This window comes from Balaenoptera physalus, assembly GCF_965194825.1.
Source record: "Balaenoptera physalus genome assembly, chromosome: 8".
NCBI lineage: Eukaryota > Metazoa > Chordata > Mammalia > Artiodactyla > Balaenopteridae > Balaenoptera > Balaenoptera physalus.
In genome coordinates this window covers 11,342,436-11,361,509 of record NC_138887.1, presented here as the reverse complement: position 1 = coordinate 11,361,509, position 19,074 = coordinate 11,342,436, and the positions used below count along the sequence as shown (strand labels likewise).

The window sequence follows — 19,074 nt, the reverse complement described above, 5'->3', positions numbered from 1 at the left end:
AAGGCACCATCTCTTACCCAAAGTGAAGAGGAGTGAAGAGTATGTGGCAGCTATAGATTCTTAGGAAATGTTTTAAATGTAAAATCAATGCTAACGACCTATAAACACATTTTTTTTCAACTGCCCTAGTTGGTCAGTTTTCTTCAGATGTGAATTTTTAAGACTTCCTTAAAAGAAACTCATGTGATGCTTTTATAATGTATTTCTTCAGGTCGGGCATTGGGATTAAGAAACTTCATGCTGCAGTCTAAATGTCCATCAACAAACGAATAAGTAAAGAATACGTGGTATATATATATATATATATATATATATATATATATATATATATATATATATATATATACAATGGAATACTACTCAGCAATGAAAAAGGATGAAATAATACCATTTTCAGCAACATGGATGGACCTATAGATTATCATACTAAGTGAAGTAAGTCAGAGAAAGACAAATATCATCTGATATCACTTATATGTGGAATATAAAATATGCTGACACAAATGAACTTATCTATGAAACAGAAACAGACTTATAGGCATAGAGAACAAACTTATGGTTGCCAAAGGGGATAGCAGGAAGGGGGCAGGGGAGAGATAAATTAGAAGTTTAGGATTAACATGTACACCCCACTATATATAAAAGAGGTAAACAAGGTCCTACTACATAACACAGGGAACTATACTCAATATCTTGTAATAACCTATAATGGAAAAGAATCTGAAAAAGAATATATATACACAAATGTATAACTGAATCACTTTGCTGTATACTTGAAACTAACACAACATTGTAAATTAACTATACTTTGATAAAAGAGAAAAAAAAAAAAACTTCATGTTGCAATTAACCCAGTTTTCTATAGGCTGATGAATCCAATGACACTGTTTCCTTTTCAGTGTCCCATCTCTCCTAGTTCTGGCTCACGAAACCAGTACTGGAGGTGAAGCCAGGCAACAGTCCACACTGTAACACGAGGGCCCCAAAATTTCAGAAACTGGCTTCAAGAAAAGAGAGAGGAAGGGGGAGAAGGAGGCATCTAATCAAAACCAACTTTGTGGTTACTTTGTGGTTGTCGTACTAACGAGGTTGTCCACTTTCTGGTTCCAGCTGTGGAATTTACTGTACAACAGCTGCCATTCAAAGGAAGAACAATTCTTCCCAGTTTTGCAGAGAACAGGCCAACAGCCATTATCATCTGTATACGTGTCGGTATAGGGACACACACGCGTGCACGTGCTTCTATTGGAAAGGAAAAAAGTAAAGCTTCCACGTCCATCCATAAAAGCCCCCCCGGGGCAAGTTCATTGGAAAACCCAGCAGCCTCGAAAGAAGTAATGAGTACACACATAAAGACCTACACACCCACCAAATGAGCTAAGTATCATCCCAACGTTTACACCGAGGCATATGCACTCTTTCAATAATGCTTCGGACAAAAATACATTACGCTTTATAGGATGCAAGAGTCCTAAAAGGCTTTAAAAGCTGGGTTACCACTAAACAGCCAAACAGACAAAACCTCCAAGAACATAAATAGCAGGAACGCAGTCTCCAGTGAGATGTCTGTCCTGGCCGAACCAGACCTGAAACTACTAAGGATATGAAGCCATCTTCATTTTCGCCGTTAAACCCAAAGTGAGAAAGCTGTAACTGGTGGGTTAGAAATGAATAGATTACTCATGTCTTCATTCCCTTTACTTTTGCTAGAAGATGGAAGATGAGGGTCAGTTGAAACACTTTCTCCTCCGATGGGAGCTCGATTTCTAGGGGAAAGTATTAGCAGAGGTCAAACTATTTCTAATTTAATGCCATTAACTGGATATTTATAATACTAGCCTTAACCAGAGAGGGTGGGGCTTACAGGTTGTATTTGATAAATGTGAATCAGCTAGTCTTAGACAGGAGTCTTCAGGGTGATGGAGAAGTTAAAACTTTTTGAGACAGTTAACTATTTCACCACATCCTTTTAAACGCATGGAGTTATTTTTTTTGAATGATGTTCTCAGTTATGATATAAAAAAGACTTTTGCTATACATTTGGACAATATGTTTTAATAAGTTAGCCATAATCAAGTACTATGTTTTAAGATGTAGATAGGCTTTTGTGAATAAATATGTGCTTTATATGGAATTCTTATAGCAGTCTGAATTATTAAGTAAATACATAAACATAAGAACCATAAACAAACTGAAGATGGGCATTTGCTTTTTTATCCCTTTATTTTGTGTCCATCCCTCTGTATCTCCATATATCTATCAACTATGGATATACGATATACTATCCATATACACTATAACCTTCTGAAAGCCAGCATTATTCATCCACCGCATGGAAACTTCCTTTTAATAAGGAGGGCGATTAGAATTCTAATGGCTCATTAAGAGCGCCTTCATTTATTCACTCCAGAAATATTTGTTGAGCGGTATCAAGGTGACAGGGCACAGATGTTGTGAGGTGGGAAGTGTGGCCATGGACAAAACATACACAGTCCTAGACCTTCTGGCATTTGTATTCTAGTAGAGGGAGACATATAGCAACTACCAGATGAGCACGTAAATAGGAGAATTTCAAACAGTGGTCCCTACTATTACCAGCCTCTTAGAGAATAGCATTTGAACTGGGATACACGTGTGAAGGAGATTCTTTTAGAAAACTGAATGTGTGTCATTACACACTGAAAAACATCTTTAGAAACTGGCCCCGTTACCATATGCACTGACAACACGAGAAGCAGATTAGGATTAGAAAACATGCAAGTGTGCAAGTCAAACGTGTTTGGGGCCAATTAAAAAGCAAGGAATTGGGGGGCTGGTCCTCTTGCAAAGACCCTCCGTGCTGATGCACAAAACAAGAATAACACTACGCTTTCCAAAACTGCTGTCAGATGAAAACAGTGAGCGCATCTTGTGCCTACCATGTCCCTGGGTACAAAGCAGAGATGAGATGCACTCCTGTATCTTTCCCTCTTGAGAAAGTTACCCTTCGTAGATTTCTTCATGCTGCTTCCTTTCCCGTCAGCCACCGATCCTACCACTTACTGAGGAGTCCTCCAGTCGGTCTTTAGATTTCACAAAGTGAAACTTGGAACAGAGCAAGTGAAGCACTAACGCTACTCCAGCTAAAGGACTGGCGGGTGGTGCCGGTCGTAATTCTTCTAATTATTGTATTGCTCCAGCAAGCCGATCTCATCTTGGGTTATCTGCATTACTTTATATGCATCAGAAGCTACATCTTATCCTAGCACACAGGGGCTGTGTATTGAAGAATGAGAGGTCAGATTGCAAGAGAGAAGACAGGCTGGTGAGGAGACGAAAGCAAGAAAGACCTGTGTGCCCGACGGCCCTGGTCACCTGACTGCAAACGGGTCTCCTGGGGCCTGACCGGACTTAGGAATCTCTGCTTCCAGCTCAAATGAGAATAATCAGATCTGTGGTAGCTCCTCGGAGGCAGGAGACAATGATCATTCCAAGTCAGGATACTGACAGTCTCTCCAGGACTGGTACTAGATTACCTGGGAAAGGTGAGGAGATGAGGAAACGGGTGAAGATGTTAGGGTAAGAATAAAGACTGCACTGAGACTATCTGTGTACCACTCTCTAATCTAAGTCCTGTAGAGGCTGTGAAAAGTCACGGTAGCTGGGCAGAGAGCAGAAGGGAAGAAAACACAAAGGAGAAAGGAACGCTCACAAAGTGATTCCGTGTGAATAGCATTCCTGTGAACTTTCACTGTGTACCTCATTTCCACCACTTTGATGCTATGACTTCTAGTCAAGCCACATAATAATGGTATGGTTTCAGCAAATGGAGATAAGGTCGATGGCAATCTATGAGCCCAGGGAAATTTGCCCAGAGTGCAGAACAGCCAGCATGGTCTGGAGATGGGCGTACTTCCTCGGAGCCAGATTGGGGTGATCACGTTGGGGGTAGCACGGCCAGGCCCTGGTAGCTCATCCTCTGGATGGACCACCAGGGGCAGTTCTCCTGCGGCTCTGCCCATGTGCAGCGGTCTTCATCCAGGCCCTGCCCATACACACCAGCTTTAATAAAAGGTACCCCTTTCCTCTACCGTGGCTGTCTTGTCTGTAGTTTACAAATGTGAAGACTGAATTTCAGAGCCTACAGGCAAGTAAGGTCTGCACAGCTGGTGGCAAAGCCGGAATCTGACTACAGTTTTGCCCGACTCCAAAGCCTACCTTCGTGACTACATCAACTAATCCTGAAACAATCCCCCTCTGTAAGTACGGACTGCTATCATACAAGCAGAGTTATTTGCTCTGTTCCGTTGTTTCCACACTTTCCTGACCACATTAAAAGACAGATGCTGCAGAAAACGACATCATATCAAAATGGGGATTTATAACATTTAAACGTTAACTTGCCTGCCAAGGAGGATTGCTGATAACTGAACGAGCAAAGAATTAAAACCGTAACGGAAACATTAAGGACAAAAAGTAATGGTATTCATCATTTCTAGTAGATATGGTGTGACTGTTGCTAACACATTTTTTTTTTCTGGACCGCTAGGGTTTCCCTAATATGTTTATTCATCATGGAAGACCCACCAATTCCTTTAGACTAAAAACCCTTCCGTCCCCTTTTCTTCCTTCCTCCCAATGCACACTTTTCCCCCGTGAGACAAGACTCACGTCTGGTCTTTTTTCTCTTTTTTGGTCATGTCTCACGGTCTGTGGGACCTTAGTTCCCCGACGAGGGATCGAACCCACACCCCTGCAGTGGAAGTGTGGAGTCCTAACCACTGGACCGCCAGGGAAGTCCCACGTCTGGTTTTTTGATTTCTGTCCCTGTCCTTGCAAGTGTGCCCAAATCAGCTACAAAGTTGGTTTTCCCTCTAGGCAACTATAACTAGTAAGAAGATGAAAAGATCGCCATACTCACTGTCTCTAGGAAGGGGATTTCATTCCTGAATAACTACTGTTTCTCTAAATGGGCTGCTAACTGATGTCTGCCAAATAATTCTTTTCGGCCCAATAATTGGCTCTGGAACTCATGGCAGTGAAACGTGACCTGCATCCGCATCCCGGTGTCCTGTTGTAATCCTTCCTTGTAGGTAGTCAGTACCGCAAACGCAAGGTGCAGGCGAGCAGTGACGTTTTATTAAAGAAACACATCATGGATTTGGGGAAAATACATACCTGATTGCACTTGCAGATAAGTGGCCGTAGGAGCCACTTGCTGAAGAGCTGCTGCGGGAATTATTGAGAATGGTGACCAAGGAGTTGGGAGACGTCCTAATCATGGTCTGAAGGTCAAAGCTATGATCGGACAGTGGTGAAATGGACAGTGTACGTTTTCGGCTTGGCCTGGCTGACAGCCGGGGGCTGGGGAATCTGGTGCCTGTTGTATAAACAAAACAGAACCTGATTACCTGCGGCTGGACTCGGTACCCATTATCTGTTCCTACTACCCCGCGTGGAAGAAGTGAAGGATAAGAAGCCGGCGACTGGCGTTGACAAGTACCTCTCTCCTCCCACTGGTGATCTACTGGGTACAATTGAGGAAATTAGGGAGAAATATTTATCTTCCAGGGGCTTACCTCGGGGGAGCTCTGTTTATTAATGTGCAGGCAAAATGATAAATTGCTAAACAAAAGGGAGAGACTTTTTATGTGTTCTCCCTCTCATTTCCAGTGATTTATGAATCTGACAGCTGCTTAGATATGCTCATCATTAATTCACCACCAGCGACAAAGACAGTGGTTCCCACAGTCGCACCGCACTCCACCCTCCCCACCGCAATGCATACCGTCTTAAGGCAATGAGACGAAGGAAAAAAATGAATTAAAGTATCCTAAGATTAAAAAAATCCAGCTTAGTTATGCCCGCATTTCCCCATGATTTCTGTAGTTATCTGATCCACGGAATACTTACGGCTTTACTGACAAAACTGATAAATACGTTATCCTAAATTAATGGTTCTCGATGGGGGGGGGGGAACCAATGTTGCCCCCAGGGGACATGTGACAACATCTGGAGATATTTTGGTTATCACAACTCACGGGGTGCTGGAAACATCTAGAGGCCAGGAAAGCTGCTGCACACCCGGGAATGGGCAGGGCAGCCCCCCGCCACCATGAAGAATCATCTGGCACCCGTAGCACCGAGATGGAGGAACGCTGCCCTAAATTCCCCATAATCTATACAGCCTAAGTCCCAAGAAACATTTAAAAGCTTGGGACGTGGTTTGTTTACAGACTTTCCAAGGTTGGGGGAGAAAAACCCTGCAAGCATTATAGTAAGATAACATGAGTCAATTTTAAGCCTCTGGTTATTAGATCAATCAATCAATCGATTAATTAATTCTCTGCATTTATAAGAGTTTTGAGACTTCAAGAAGATTCCACTGATGCAGTTCTATTCTGGAGGTTAGTAACTCACACTTAAACGCCTGCCAACTTAATACAATGCTTTTTACATGGAGAGTTAAAAATTAAATGTCCATTTGCCTTCAATTTGGTAGATGGTAGAGATTTGAATTAGGGCAGAGCTATGAATGTGGCCCACAGGCCCACTCCTGCCTTTTCTAAGGTCACATTTACATTACAGAGTCATCAAACTAAAGTTTAAGGACAGAATGAGAACATAGTACCACTAGGTAAGAGGAAAATCAAACATGATTACTTTTAAGAAATAACGGAGGGTTTCTATTTCAAAGCATGGGTACACCTGCTTACAGGGACATGGCAATTTTAGGGTCCCCAGAAAACTGAAGTAGAAGGTAAGCCTTCTTTATAGAAAAAAGTCTAGGCACTTGGTCTCCAGAAAACTCATTGGGAATATTTTCTTCACCAGAGATGGACCTTGATACAAGATAACAATCCAACATATGCTTTGAGATAATTTAATGAAGTGTAATAGATGAATATGAAAGACTCTATAGATAATATTATAGAGATGAATAGATATACTTTATAGTGAATAAAAAATAAATCACAAACTGGAACTTAGTACCATCCATGTATATAAAACTGGAAAACCAATTTGAATGACGAATGTGGTACCTACTCGAAGCTTTCTTTCAGGCACATTGAAAATTGAACTTCTTCATTTAGAATAGTTTCATTACCAACCTGATTTAGGCCATGTTCGTACAAAAATAACAGTCCCACTATGTTCACAGCTCTTAGTGTTTAAACCAGCATCTTACTTTTATTATGGCATCTGCCTTACACATAAATGTCTCATTTTTACTCACTATGAGAGGCTAATTTCATCATAAAAGTTTTTCAATGAAGAAATGCATTCCACTTCCAAAGGATTCCAAGGACAAACCGGACTTCTGGTCAGTTTCCATATCATCCTCGAGAGTAACCATTCTCAGTGGGATTCAGTGATCCCTGGCAGAGTTAGAAGTAACAGGACATTCCAGATAGAGCTGATTTCCTGATTTTTAAAAAAACACTAAAAAGATAAGGAGGCCGTCTGAGGGCTATAAAACACCAGAGGCCTATATCCCCATCACATCATCCAAAGACAGAGCCCAGGGCCTGGCTTCATCCCTTCCATGGAAGCCTCCAGGTTGCCCAGGGCCTGGATGGTACAGCTCCTCTGATTTTCCCTCCAAGATGGGTACTTATTTAAGTCAAGTTTCCACGCATATAAATAGTGTGGTTTTCATGAGTGTCAAGGATTTCTCTAGGATATTGCTTATAGGGGTTACTTGCTCTCCTGTCTTTAAAGGTCACTCGAATCCCAAAAGGTAGAATTAGAGCCATAAAACAGACTTGTTCATTCTAATGTGCAACACATAAATACTCTATCCTGAAGCTGGCCGAAACCCAGGTAGGCCCACTGTTGGCACATTTAAAAGTCAGGTGCTCATCTGAATCCAGTTTATTGCCGTTTCTGCCAATGGAAGAGTCCTGAAGATGTGTAACAGTGGATCAGAATGACCAGCTCCATCCCAGTTTGCCTCTGGTTTTGCTACTGCAGAGCCAATGTAGGAATTTAGAGTCATTTCACTCCTCCCTTGAAAAAGTCTCCTACGATTTCGATTTAAAACATAACATTCTGGTTATGTTCTGTTAAACTAAATGCTATTTCAGCTATTTTAGAGGGCAGGGATATAGTACTTTACGCACTTTCCAACCCTTTATTATGCTCTCCCCAACCCCCTAACAACAAAGCATAGAAAGAGAAAGTTGTCAGCATTTGGGGCAGTGACTTGGGATCATCTGTTGAAGGGAACAGCTAAACTACGAGGTGTGGATTTCAAAACTGCTGAAAGAGAAGTGGCCCAGTTCTTCACTGATGATACGCCTTCCTTCTTAAATCTAAGCCCCAGCATTCTTACTGTTCCAACACAGATCTCTCCAATCTGGCTTTCTGTTAATTGTTTTGTTTCTCTATTCTAATAAAAGATTCTGACAAAGAAAAAGGAGGTTTCTTTTTATGTGATGAATGATAGGACATCTAAATTCCTAGTTAATGACAATCAATTTACCACATACTCTGGCAAATTAAAATGCCTTTAATTAGTTTTTACAAAGTAAAAGGGTAGCTTCATCCTTTATTTAGATAAAAACCGCCATTGCCTGACTAAACACATTCTCATCAAATAGAGAAGGTAATATGGGCTGACCTTTCAAGGATTCTCTCTTATTTTAATTCTTTATTTGCAGATTTTTAAATAACTAATTTGCATAATAACACTCAACTTTTTTTCCCCAATAATCCCTAATTGAAACGTGGTTATGATGAATCTGAAATGAAAACTCTCTCTTCTACAAAGCGGAAAACAAAATCCCTGAGGAAGACGTAACACATTCCTCTTACTCTGTGTGTGGTAATGAGCTCCCCATTGGAAACCCACCCAAGCTGTGTTTGTACGTAACACAGCTAAGTTAGTCCATGACAGTAAGGGGACCACGGCTGTAGATTTTATGCCCTGTGGACCAATCATTTTCTCTCTATTCTAAATCTGAGAACTGAATTATCAACCACTAACAGAGAGTAGACCAAGGTCCACCCATTGTCACAGAAGAATCCAAACAGACCCTACATGGAAAATCACAAATTAATCACTGCTACTAGAAGAAACAAACAAAACCTCGAGCAGATGTTCTACTCAAACTCATATCGTCGTCGTATTCAAAGGGTTTCGTTATGTACACCTTGGACGATGTTTCACGTTCACTTCCTGGCACCTGGCAAATGGATGTGGACTTAAAGAATCCGAATAAATAAGAACTCTTGGATGTTCTGAAAAATGATAATCATAGGCTCTTGTTTATATGTCTAGAGAAGTGACACAAAGGACTTGTCATAAGCCTTGAGGGACCCACAAGAAAGTGATATAAAGTACAACCAATGATCCCATTTTCTTCCACTGCTAGGTAGAGGGCTAAAAGTAGCCCTTCCCGATGTGGAAATGTTTTTATTTTTCCTATGTAAAAGGTCTCAATGAGATAGATTTTTTTTTAATGTAAAGAAAACATGTGGAAAATAAGAAAAAAATAAATCAATGAAACATGTAAAACCAAGTATAGGTCTCTTTTTTAGTTAATTTATAAAGCATAAAATCTATAAAACCAAGGAATGACTCGATGAAGCACATTCATCTAATCAAACACGTTCCCTTGTTCTGCTACCAAGACAATCAGGGCTGACTAGTTTTTTGTGTATCTGCCAAATTACAGTCGCCTGTATCTTCCAGTTCATTGATATGAACCGAGTTAAGCGGGAGTCTCAGGATGGCCACATCCGTGGAAGCTTCCTGGGAAAGCAAGGCCACCAGAGCCCCAAATACTGGTGGTTCCTCCTCCTCCTCTGGTTTGAAAAGTTGGGTAATCAACCCATCTTTGTATCTTCCTCTCCCTTTCATGAGTGAGCTTGGCCACACCCAGGACTACAGAAGACGGCCCCGCCACTTACTATCCATGGCGTGAAGATACTCCATGTGGATGGCCCCCGCGCCGGCGGTGGCAGCGGAGGGGATGATGTCTGCGTAGGGACTGCGCTGGCCGGCTAACAGAGCCATCTGATGATAGTATTCTGCTGGGCTGACTCCAGCGTGGGGGGCTGGATGGAAGAGGAGACAAGAAAACATGGTTACTAGTTGAAAGAAGGCCAAAACGAAGCTTTTCCTGAGACATCCCAAAGTCCATTCGCCATCAGCCATTCCTTTTGTGGTTCTTTCTAGGAAAACTTCCTTAACTCAAATTGTGCTTTCACTGAAGTCTCCCAGATAAATCATTGATTCGAAAATAAAACGGAAGGAAAAGAATAGAAAAAATAAAATACATGATAAAACTTTCGAGGTTAGTTTTAAGAATCACCAGGAATTCCAAATGATTAAATTGTATTGGGTTGGCCAGAAAATTGGTTCGGGTTTAAGTAAATATAAAAGACATTCTTCATTTTCACCGAGAACTTTATTGAACAACGTACTCATTAACCAAATGAACTTTTTGGCCAACCCAATATGTGTGTGCATGTATCTGTACACTCACTCCCCTATTTTGCTCCCCAAAATGGAAGGGTCTTGGGAAGATCCCATATGCCGCAGAGCAACTAAGCCCATCAGCCACAACTACTGAGCCTGTGTGCCACAACTACTGAAGCCCGCGCACCTAGAGCCTGTGCTCCTCAACAAGAGAAGCCACTGCAATGAGAAGCCTGTGCACCGCAACGAAGAGTAGCCCCTGCTCGCCGCAACTAGAGAAAGCCCGCACACAGCAATGAAGACCCAATGCAGCCAAAAATAAATAAAATAAATAATCTTAAAAAAAAGTGTCATATCAAATCACGGTATGTTCACATTTATTTTTCCACATTTCTTACAGTAGTAAACAACTTGGATAACCATGACGTCCTTCACGACATACTTAACATACATCCCTAAGCCTTCTGGCAGGAGGGTCTGAGTCAGCTCTCAGGAGCTGCAGGACCCTGGGCCACGAGTGGAAAAGGCAGCACAGCTGGCTTTAATAACACATGACGGTGGCAAGCTGCAATTTTGTGTTCCATAATTTTAAAGCTCTTTTTTTTCTCTTTTTTTCATTACAAAATCAAAAAGAAATACACCTATCAATCTGGAGCAGTTTACTGGCAAGTGTCAGCTCTATAGCAGTGGGATAATGATCGGTTTCCTCATGCCAATTTATGTGCCAAAGCTGCAGGACGCTGTAGCAGTTCTGAGGGTGGTCTCCAAATACACTGAGATCTGGATGCAAATCCCAGCTCCACCTCTTACAGCTTCACAGGAAGTTGCTGGGAGCAGTGAAGGCAATGGTGCATGGAGAGTGCTTAGCACATAGCATTCGATCAATAAAAGCTAATTTTATCATTATGATGTAGAAACACTAGCATTCTAGCGATAGGTCTGTGTAGGCTTTACATTTGTGTCCATATACTTTTTAATTTTTTTATTGAAGTATAGTTGATTTACAATGTTGTGTTAGTTTCAGGTGTACAGCAAAGTGATTCAGTTACACACACACGCATATATATTCTTTTTCATATTCTTTTCCATTATAAGCATTACAAGATATTGAATACAGTTCTTTGTGCTATACAGTAGGTCTTTGTTTATTTTATATATAGTAGTGTGAATCTGTTAATCCCAAACTCCTAATTTATCCCTCCCACCCCCTTTCCCAAACCATATGTTTGTTTTCTATGTCTGTGAGTCTATTTCTGTCTTGTAAATAAGTTCATTTGTATCATTTTTTTTAGAGTCCACGTATAAGCGATATCGTATGATACTTGTCTTTCTCTTTCTGACTTAACTTCACTTAGTATGATCATCTCTAGGTCCATCCATGTTGCTGCAAATGGCATTATTTCATTCTTTTTTATATGTGTCCACATACTTCTCATACATCATAAAGATAGAGAGATATATACAAAAATCATAGACCACAAGAGACAAACATTAGTGACTTGACTTGGGTATTAACTGGACTCCTGAGAGGCAGAACAACCAATCAAAGAATGTTTTAGTCATACTCATCACCAAATACTATGAAAAGCAGATGACAAGATGTTTTAACTAGAGGTACCAACTTCAGTGGCCCCACTAAATGTCCAGAAGCCAGGCACCATTCCAAGCCCATCGTCAGCTGACCTCCCTACCCCTCTCTCCCTCTCTTCCTATTAGTCACTTCCATGAACCCCCAAGCATTCCATGGAGGTGACTTTCCATTTTTCCCACTAGAAAACCAAATCCAAAGCAGAACGAACTCCAGTCTCACTCTTTTACAGTTTTATTTTTAAAGTGTGAATCTTGTCGAAATGGCAAAACTTCTTTGTTAGGTACCTTACAAGTATATTCACTGCATTGAATCAGAGGGGAAAAAGTGAGGCAGCAGCTATTGCTGGAGCACAGCTTCTCGTATGAATGAGTGGATATTTACTGAAAAACCTCAGGAAGCTTCCATCTACTATGCCCACCATGCACAGCCAGCCTCGGAAAGCGTCTGAGTGGAGAATGTGGTCCGTGCTGCCCGGTGAGACGGACTGCATAGTGTGTCTCTGTGCCCCAACACAAGCATCAGCGATGTGTGGTTTGCTGCAGAGAGCTCATAATCCTCTACCTGTCATCAGTACAGCTTATGCCATCCTGGACCTTAACTCAGATGCTAGCAATTGTGGGCAAGTGAGTTTGTATATGTGTGCCTGAGATGGGAAATGCTCTTCCTGAACCAAAGGAGCATTTTATCATTGGGCACTTGTGTAATGCACAGCTCCAATTTAAAAGAGTCAGGTGACAAGTCACTGGGAGGCCAACAGAACAACAGGAATTTGGTGCTTTGGAGCTTAAGATGAACATCAAGTATAAGAGGATTAAAGTCAACGTTTGTTTCTTGTCCCACCGCATCCCTCTTGCGGTGTTTATTTGGGCAAGGACAGAGGGCACATACAACAGAGCTGGCCCATCATGTTCTCTAAGACCTTGCAGCTCAGAGCGTGGTCCCTGGGCCAGCAGCACTGACGTCACCTGGGAGCTTCTCAGAAGTGCAGAACCTCAGGCCGCACCTGGGCCCACCCCAAACGGAATAGTATTTTATCACCATCCCCAGGTGATACCTATGCGCACTGGAGTTTGAAAAGTGCTGCTCCAAGGGACACATCTGTATACATGTGTCCTTCAGACATGCAGAACAGAAAAGCATTCACCAGAAGGTGAGCAAAATGTGCTGGTTACACATGCACAATGTGGGAATGGCAACAGGGCCAGTCTAAATATATGTGAAGCCACAGAACAGAGCAGTGAATGAGCGCAAGGATTTGGGCATCAGTGCATTCTGGCTCTGAGTGCCACCTCTGCCACTTACTAGCCAGTGAACCAGGTTGCAAGTTACTTGGACCCTCTGCCCTTATCTTCACCTGAAAGTGGACATAATATCCCACCCTCATGGAGGTGTCATAAGGCTGCAATGAAAGCACGTAATCACATCACTTAGCACAGCGCCCGGCACACGGGACTCAAGAAGCATCAGTTACTCTATGCCACGTTCCAGGAGAGGCATGACGTATGGAAGCAGAACAGGCTGGTCTGAGACTCACCATCTGTGGGGCTCAGCCCGCGGGCGGCCGAAATCATGGAGAGGGACGGGCTGCTGTGCAGGGACCGGATGTAGTCCATGTAGGGGTTGATGTAGGGATGCGGAGGGCTGAAGGGGGACTCAGAAGCTGCAGCGGGATTCCGATGCGGGGAGATCCTGATGAAGGGCAGGTCGGAATACGTGGGGCTACTAGATAAGGCAGAAGGCCTAGGTAAAAAGAAAAGCAGACACAAGAGGTACGCATGAGACCAAGAGCTCTGTAGGCAGAGGCTGTCTGTGAAAGAAAATAAGTAAGATTTTACGTGAACTCAAGGCGTCTTGGGGGAAAGAAGATCAGGCATATACATTTCCAGTACTAGGACCTTAAGATCATGGTGACATCATGTAGGTAGAATGCTACTATGCAATTATTTGGGCGAAGAAAATGGACCTTTGGGAAATTTCCTGGCACTCAGAATATAGGAAAATGAAGCCTTTGGTTTTCCTCACGAGAAGAAATTCTAAACAGGCATCTGAGCTTAAAGTAGTTGTTGTGATTCTATTTTCCATTTGACCTGAATTTTAATTTTACCATTGAACTTCTCTCTCACCATCATGGTGCTGCATTAAAAAAAAAATAGAAAAGAAAGAAAGAAAGAAAAAAAAAGAAAGGAAGGAGGGAGGGAAGGAGGAAGGAAGCTAGGAAGGAAGGAAGGAAGGAAGGGAGGGATGGAGAGAGAAAGAAAGGAAGGAAGATTCTTCTGGTCTGGGAGTCTGAGCATGTACATGGTAGAGATGCCTACAAATAAGAAAAGAGACTCATTGCAAAAGTCTGTAAGAAACATGAAATCGACACTCTATACATAGGTGCTCCAGCTTTAGCGTTCTGGGTCTTGCGGTTGTGAGCAAAACCAGTTTCACAGATATGGGTTTCCCTGTTTTGAAGGCAGCCCCCCTTCTCCTTGAGCAGCAGCCCTGGGGAGGCAGCTTCTTCTCATACTCGTTCTGCATGTGGCTTCCTGATCAGCCACGTTCAGTGAACAATCCGTAACGAAGCGCTCCTGGGGTTAGAAAGTTGGAAAAGATCAGGGTTTTTGATCAAGCTCATGCCTTAGTTATAATGAGCAAAGGTAGAAGAATGTAAGCTTTTGGCTGATGAAAATAAATTCTAAGGCACCCCTTGCTGCCACCATACCTCATCCACTCCAGGGAATTCCCTCCCCAGAGCCACCCCCAAGCCCCGGCGACAGGCATTTCTAGAACGGCCAGTCTGTGGAACCCCCCGTCGCCGCCCTGTTCCTCCTCTAATAGAAAATGTTTTGTGTGGATAATCCAGTGAACTGGCTCTGACAGGCTACACACTTGTACTTTCCCTTTTTTCATTCACAGAGAATATGGCCATAAAAAGGCGAGACCGTGATAGAGAGGGACGTTCTGAAAAACTGCAAGCTCCTCTTGTGGCGCTGGCTTTAGGAGTGAAAGGAAAGGGAGGAGAAACACATTTTCTCATCCCGCCTCCCAAGCAAAGGCACAGGCAGCCGCAGCTGGGCTCTGGCCCCCAGCCCCGTCAGAACAGTGTCCTGGGAGAAGCCAGTTCCTCCAAGTGCACGGAGCAGGCACTGAGTTAAATGAACCCAAAGCTCAGATCGTGAATCTTCTCAGTAGAAAATCAAAGAGGTTAAAACACACGGGAGGGAGAGGATTTTCTTACTTGTTCCTTCTTACTCTTTTTTTTTCATTTTGAACTTAAAAAAAAAAAAGAGGCTTTTTATTTGTTCTTCAGATGTCACTTTGGGTGAAATAAAATAAAAATCCAGAGTTTTCTAAATTTACATGTGGGCAGAGTGAGACGTCACCACCTGAAAATAGCTATTTCTTTTCCAAACAACTTGAGGCTTTCCATACCCACTCAGAAATTAGTAAAAATTCCTTGTCCTTAAATAGAAATTGGCAAGACCTATTAGTCTATCCTATTTTAGCTCTTTACTACAAAATAAGGTAGCTCTGTGTCACTGGTTAAATCTGATGCTCCATTTAGACCTGTCACCACCTTAGAGCACACCAGACGCTCAAATTCATTCATTCATTTTCCACCAGAAAGGAAAATCAATCCTTCCAATCCGATTCGAAAGTGATTATTATGAAGTAACAGGCTCCTTTGCAGATCTATGATGAGAGACAGGTGCCGCAGAAATGTAAAAAAGCAGACATTTCAAGAGATCCATGAGATGATACCTCCTAGACAAGCTTTTCTTAGGATCCACGAGAAACTCAGTCTGAACGTTATGAACTAAAAATCAGTGAAGCAATGACATTGCTTATTGGTTCTTTCCTTAGGCAAAAAATTGGAACCTGTAATTTTTCTCAAATTCTAGAATTGAGAATGGTAGTAAGAATATTTCCAGAAGCCTAGATTCCACTGAAGAATCATGGATGGAAAAAAAATCAGCACTTAGAACAACATGAAGATTATAGATGTCGGGCTGGGGTACTCACCAGTCCCCAAGAAGCAGGGAAGCCAGGAGACAGCTGATGCTTTTCTCTCCTCACAGATCTGTGGATGCCTGATATCTGCCTCCCCCCTTTCACTTTCATTTGACCTGTTCTCACAGGAAGACTGAAGATAACTATTCCATGAGTAAGGAATCAAGATCCGGACACATCTCCCCCAGCAGCAATGCCCAGGCTCCGTCCTCCCTTCCACACCAGTGAGAAGCAACAGCAGAGAAGAGGGTTGGTCCCTCCAGGATTTGGAGACGAAGTCAGGAAACTCCATGCACTTTGGTGAATGTCACACCCATGCCTGTCCCTCCCCTCCAGAGATGATGCTGGGAAGATATGGAGTCACCTATTTCTCAACGAGCTGGTGGGACATGCTTTCAGACAGGAATGCAACTAAGAAAGCCGCAAGATATCAACTGCCCTAAAGAAAAGAACCATCTAGTAGTCAAAGGCCAGCCATCCCCAGGATACAACAGGAAAACGTTTAACGAGGGTCATTCAGGGAAGGGTCATCAGGAATTCTGGGGACAGCTGAGTCAGACCATCAGAGCAGTGGTACAATGGGAGAACTCAGGGCTGAAGGGGAACCGACGTGGATGGGACAGCGGCTGTGTGACCTTGGCCGTGATACTCACCCCCTTCTTGTCCTAAATAGTCCAGTGGGGAGTATACCTACCTCTTGGGGGTCTTGGCAAGTGAATATAACTAAAGCCTCATGTACTGAGCCTAGTATCTAATAAATGCTGAATACGTGCATACAACTTATATCACAAACTATACTAATATATTCCACTCCTAATATATACACATATACAACAGAGACAAATGTATATATGTACGTGTATACTCATACATACACATAAACACACACACGCATATTAGGGATGGCAAATATAGCATACTACGTGATTTTCAAACACTGAAATATTGGAACCCTTTTTTCAAAGCGAATCGTATGGTGGAAACACACCTGCCTGCTTTGTTCCCCAACCTGTCAGTATCCCGGGAGCATCTCCTTGGGTTTCCCGGGACCTCCACTCAAAATCATAAAACCACACAAGGTGATTAAGAACATGAACTCAGTTATCATTAAATGCAAGAGCTCTGAAGGAACCGGACTTGAACTCAGGCTCATCCCCGACTCTGTCACTGAGGCGTGTTTCCTTATACACAACATGGAACAATGACAGTTCTCTGCCAGGGCTGCTGTCACCACCGGCACAGGGCACTCAGTAAATGGTGATGGCCGCTGACGTTCTTGGTGGTTGTCACAACCATCCAACAACTTTTTTGTGCGTCACCTGGTTTCAGTTCAGCAAACAAATGTCCAAATAGCAAGACTTTTGGAGACTGGTGTTCCCACTTCCTTGCTGTTCAATTTCTCACGTTGATGACTTATTCATTCTGCCTCCAAATCAGGCTCATGTGAGCTGGGCTAGCATGACCCTTCTCTAGCACTGAAGACTGACAAAAATGGCTTTCTAAGTCATCGAAGCTGAGGACCCAGCCTTGAACTACAACGGCCATGGCAGCCACCTGACATGGATGTAAACATACATAAACCACAATTTTTCAATAAAGCTGCTTTTGACCTTACCTAACAGAGTCATTTCCAAATTCCTGGCATCTAGATCATCTATCATTTATTTTGCTTTTAACTGTAAAGCAAATCTGAAAGGGAAGACTTTATATTTAATAGGCAGATGTGTATTCACCGCTGGAAGAAAGAGCCATTCAAGTTGACGGCCAGAGGGGTGAATTCTACTGAAGAAAGAAGAGGTGGGAAATGTGAGGAAGGCAGTCACCAAGTTTTCCATAGAAATGACATATATCATTTCACAAACTATCCTAAAGTTGACCTGGTAAATATTTGTCAGGCTTGCTCAACATCTTCATTTGTGGATGACAGGAGCACGAGGAAAAAAAATTATAGGTGTCACTTTCTCGGTTTATATTTTTAGTAGATACACACAGAGATTGAATTGAAGATTACTGTTGGCCTCTCATGACTTTCTCTGCCTTTGTAGCTTTCGGTTCTCTCTTTTCTGGGGCTGTACGTGGCTCCGTGGTTGGAAGGCAAACACAAACCATGGAGGAAAAAAAACAAACAACAAACAAACATTCCGGGAAGAACACTGAAATTTAGAACTGCTCCAAGAACAGGGATCCCATGCTATTTATTTTGTAGCCAAAGGGTATAGAAATAGGCCTGTGACCCCCTCAAACTAAATCATAAAACTGCTGTCTAGGAAAAAGATGCCCAAGCTGTAGAGGGTTGTCTGGGTGGCCAGAGCATCACCGAGGGGAGGAGCTATGGTTCCATGACCTCTGAATCTTGGCTCACGCATTTAAGACCCCGGCCTGCCCACCAGGGGTAACGTCCCCTATACTGCTTCCACCTCTCTGTCTTCCCAAGGCCATGAAGACCCAATGCGTGGCTGCCATTTTGTTTCCGTATCGCCCAATGGATAAATGAAGTATAGCTTCAGACAAGAAAGCAGGTGGAGATTATTTTTATGTTCTCCCCAAAGACAATAAAGTAATATAAAGTTTGTGTTTGTTTGCGGAAATAATTTAACTTTGGATTAATCCTTTTATAAGGTCATGAAAATAGATTACAATGAAAAGAGTAGAGGATTCTTATTAGAGACTTTTAAACATTATACTATGATAAACTTAAAAACAAAAAACATGTATTGCAGAGAATAACTGGACTTCTTAGTTAAAATGAAATATTATATCATCTAATTTGTTACTGCCTTTTCATCTATCTTATTCGGTTACTAAAATGCCAAGATTAAAATCACAGTATTCCATCACTTGCATTACCCATTATGAGAGCATTAAACAAGGTTTATAGGCTGGATTATTACAATTCGCTTTCATGTTGCTTGGAACACTGGAAATGTACACATACCCCTTGCATTCTGCGGTACGCATGAGAGCTTCAACTACCAGAAGACTGAGATGCTGGGGTTTTTTTTTTTTCTACATAGCAAGTTAATTTTTGTTTAATTTTGTTCTTTCCATAGAAAGTACACACTCTTCATATTCAAGTAGTGGC

General features: G+C 42.3%; 1 protein-coding gene across 6 annotated transcripts in view; it reads right to left on the bottom strand.

Annotated features, from left to right (window-relative positions):
- Positions 1-19,074, bottom strand: part of GLI3 (GLI family zinc finger 3) — a 282,524-nt gene that overhangs the window by 74,155 nt on the left and 189,295 nt on the right. For all 6 annotated transcript variants that reach the window (XM_082473399.1, XM_082473401.1, XM_082473400.1 and 3 more), the window contains 3 exons: positions 13,531-13,736; positions 9,895-10,041; positions 5,158-5,359 (listed from right to left, as the gene is read on the bottom strand). In XM_082473399.1, the coding sequence (XP_082329525.1) occupies positions 5,158-5,359; positions 9,895-10,041; positions 13,531-13,736 (555 nt within the window). The remainder of the gene's footprint in view (positions 1-5,157; positions 5,360-9,894; positions 10,042-13,530; positions 13,737-19,074) is intronic.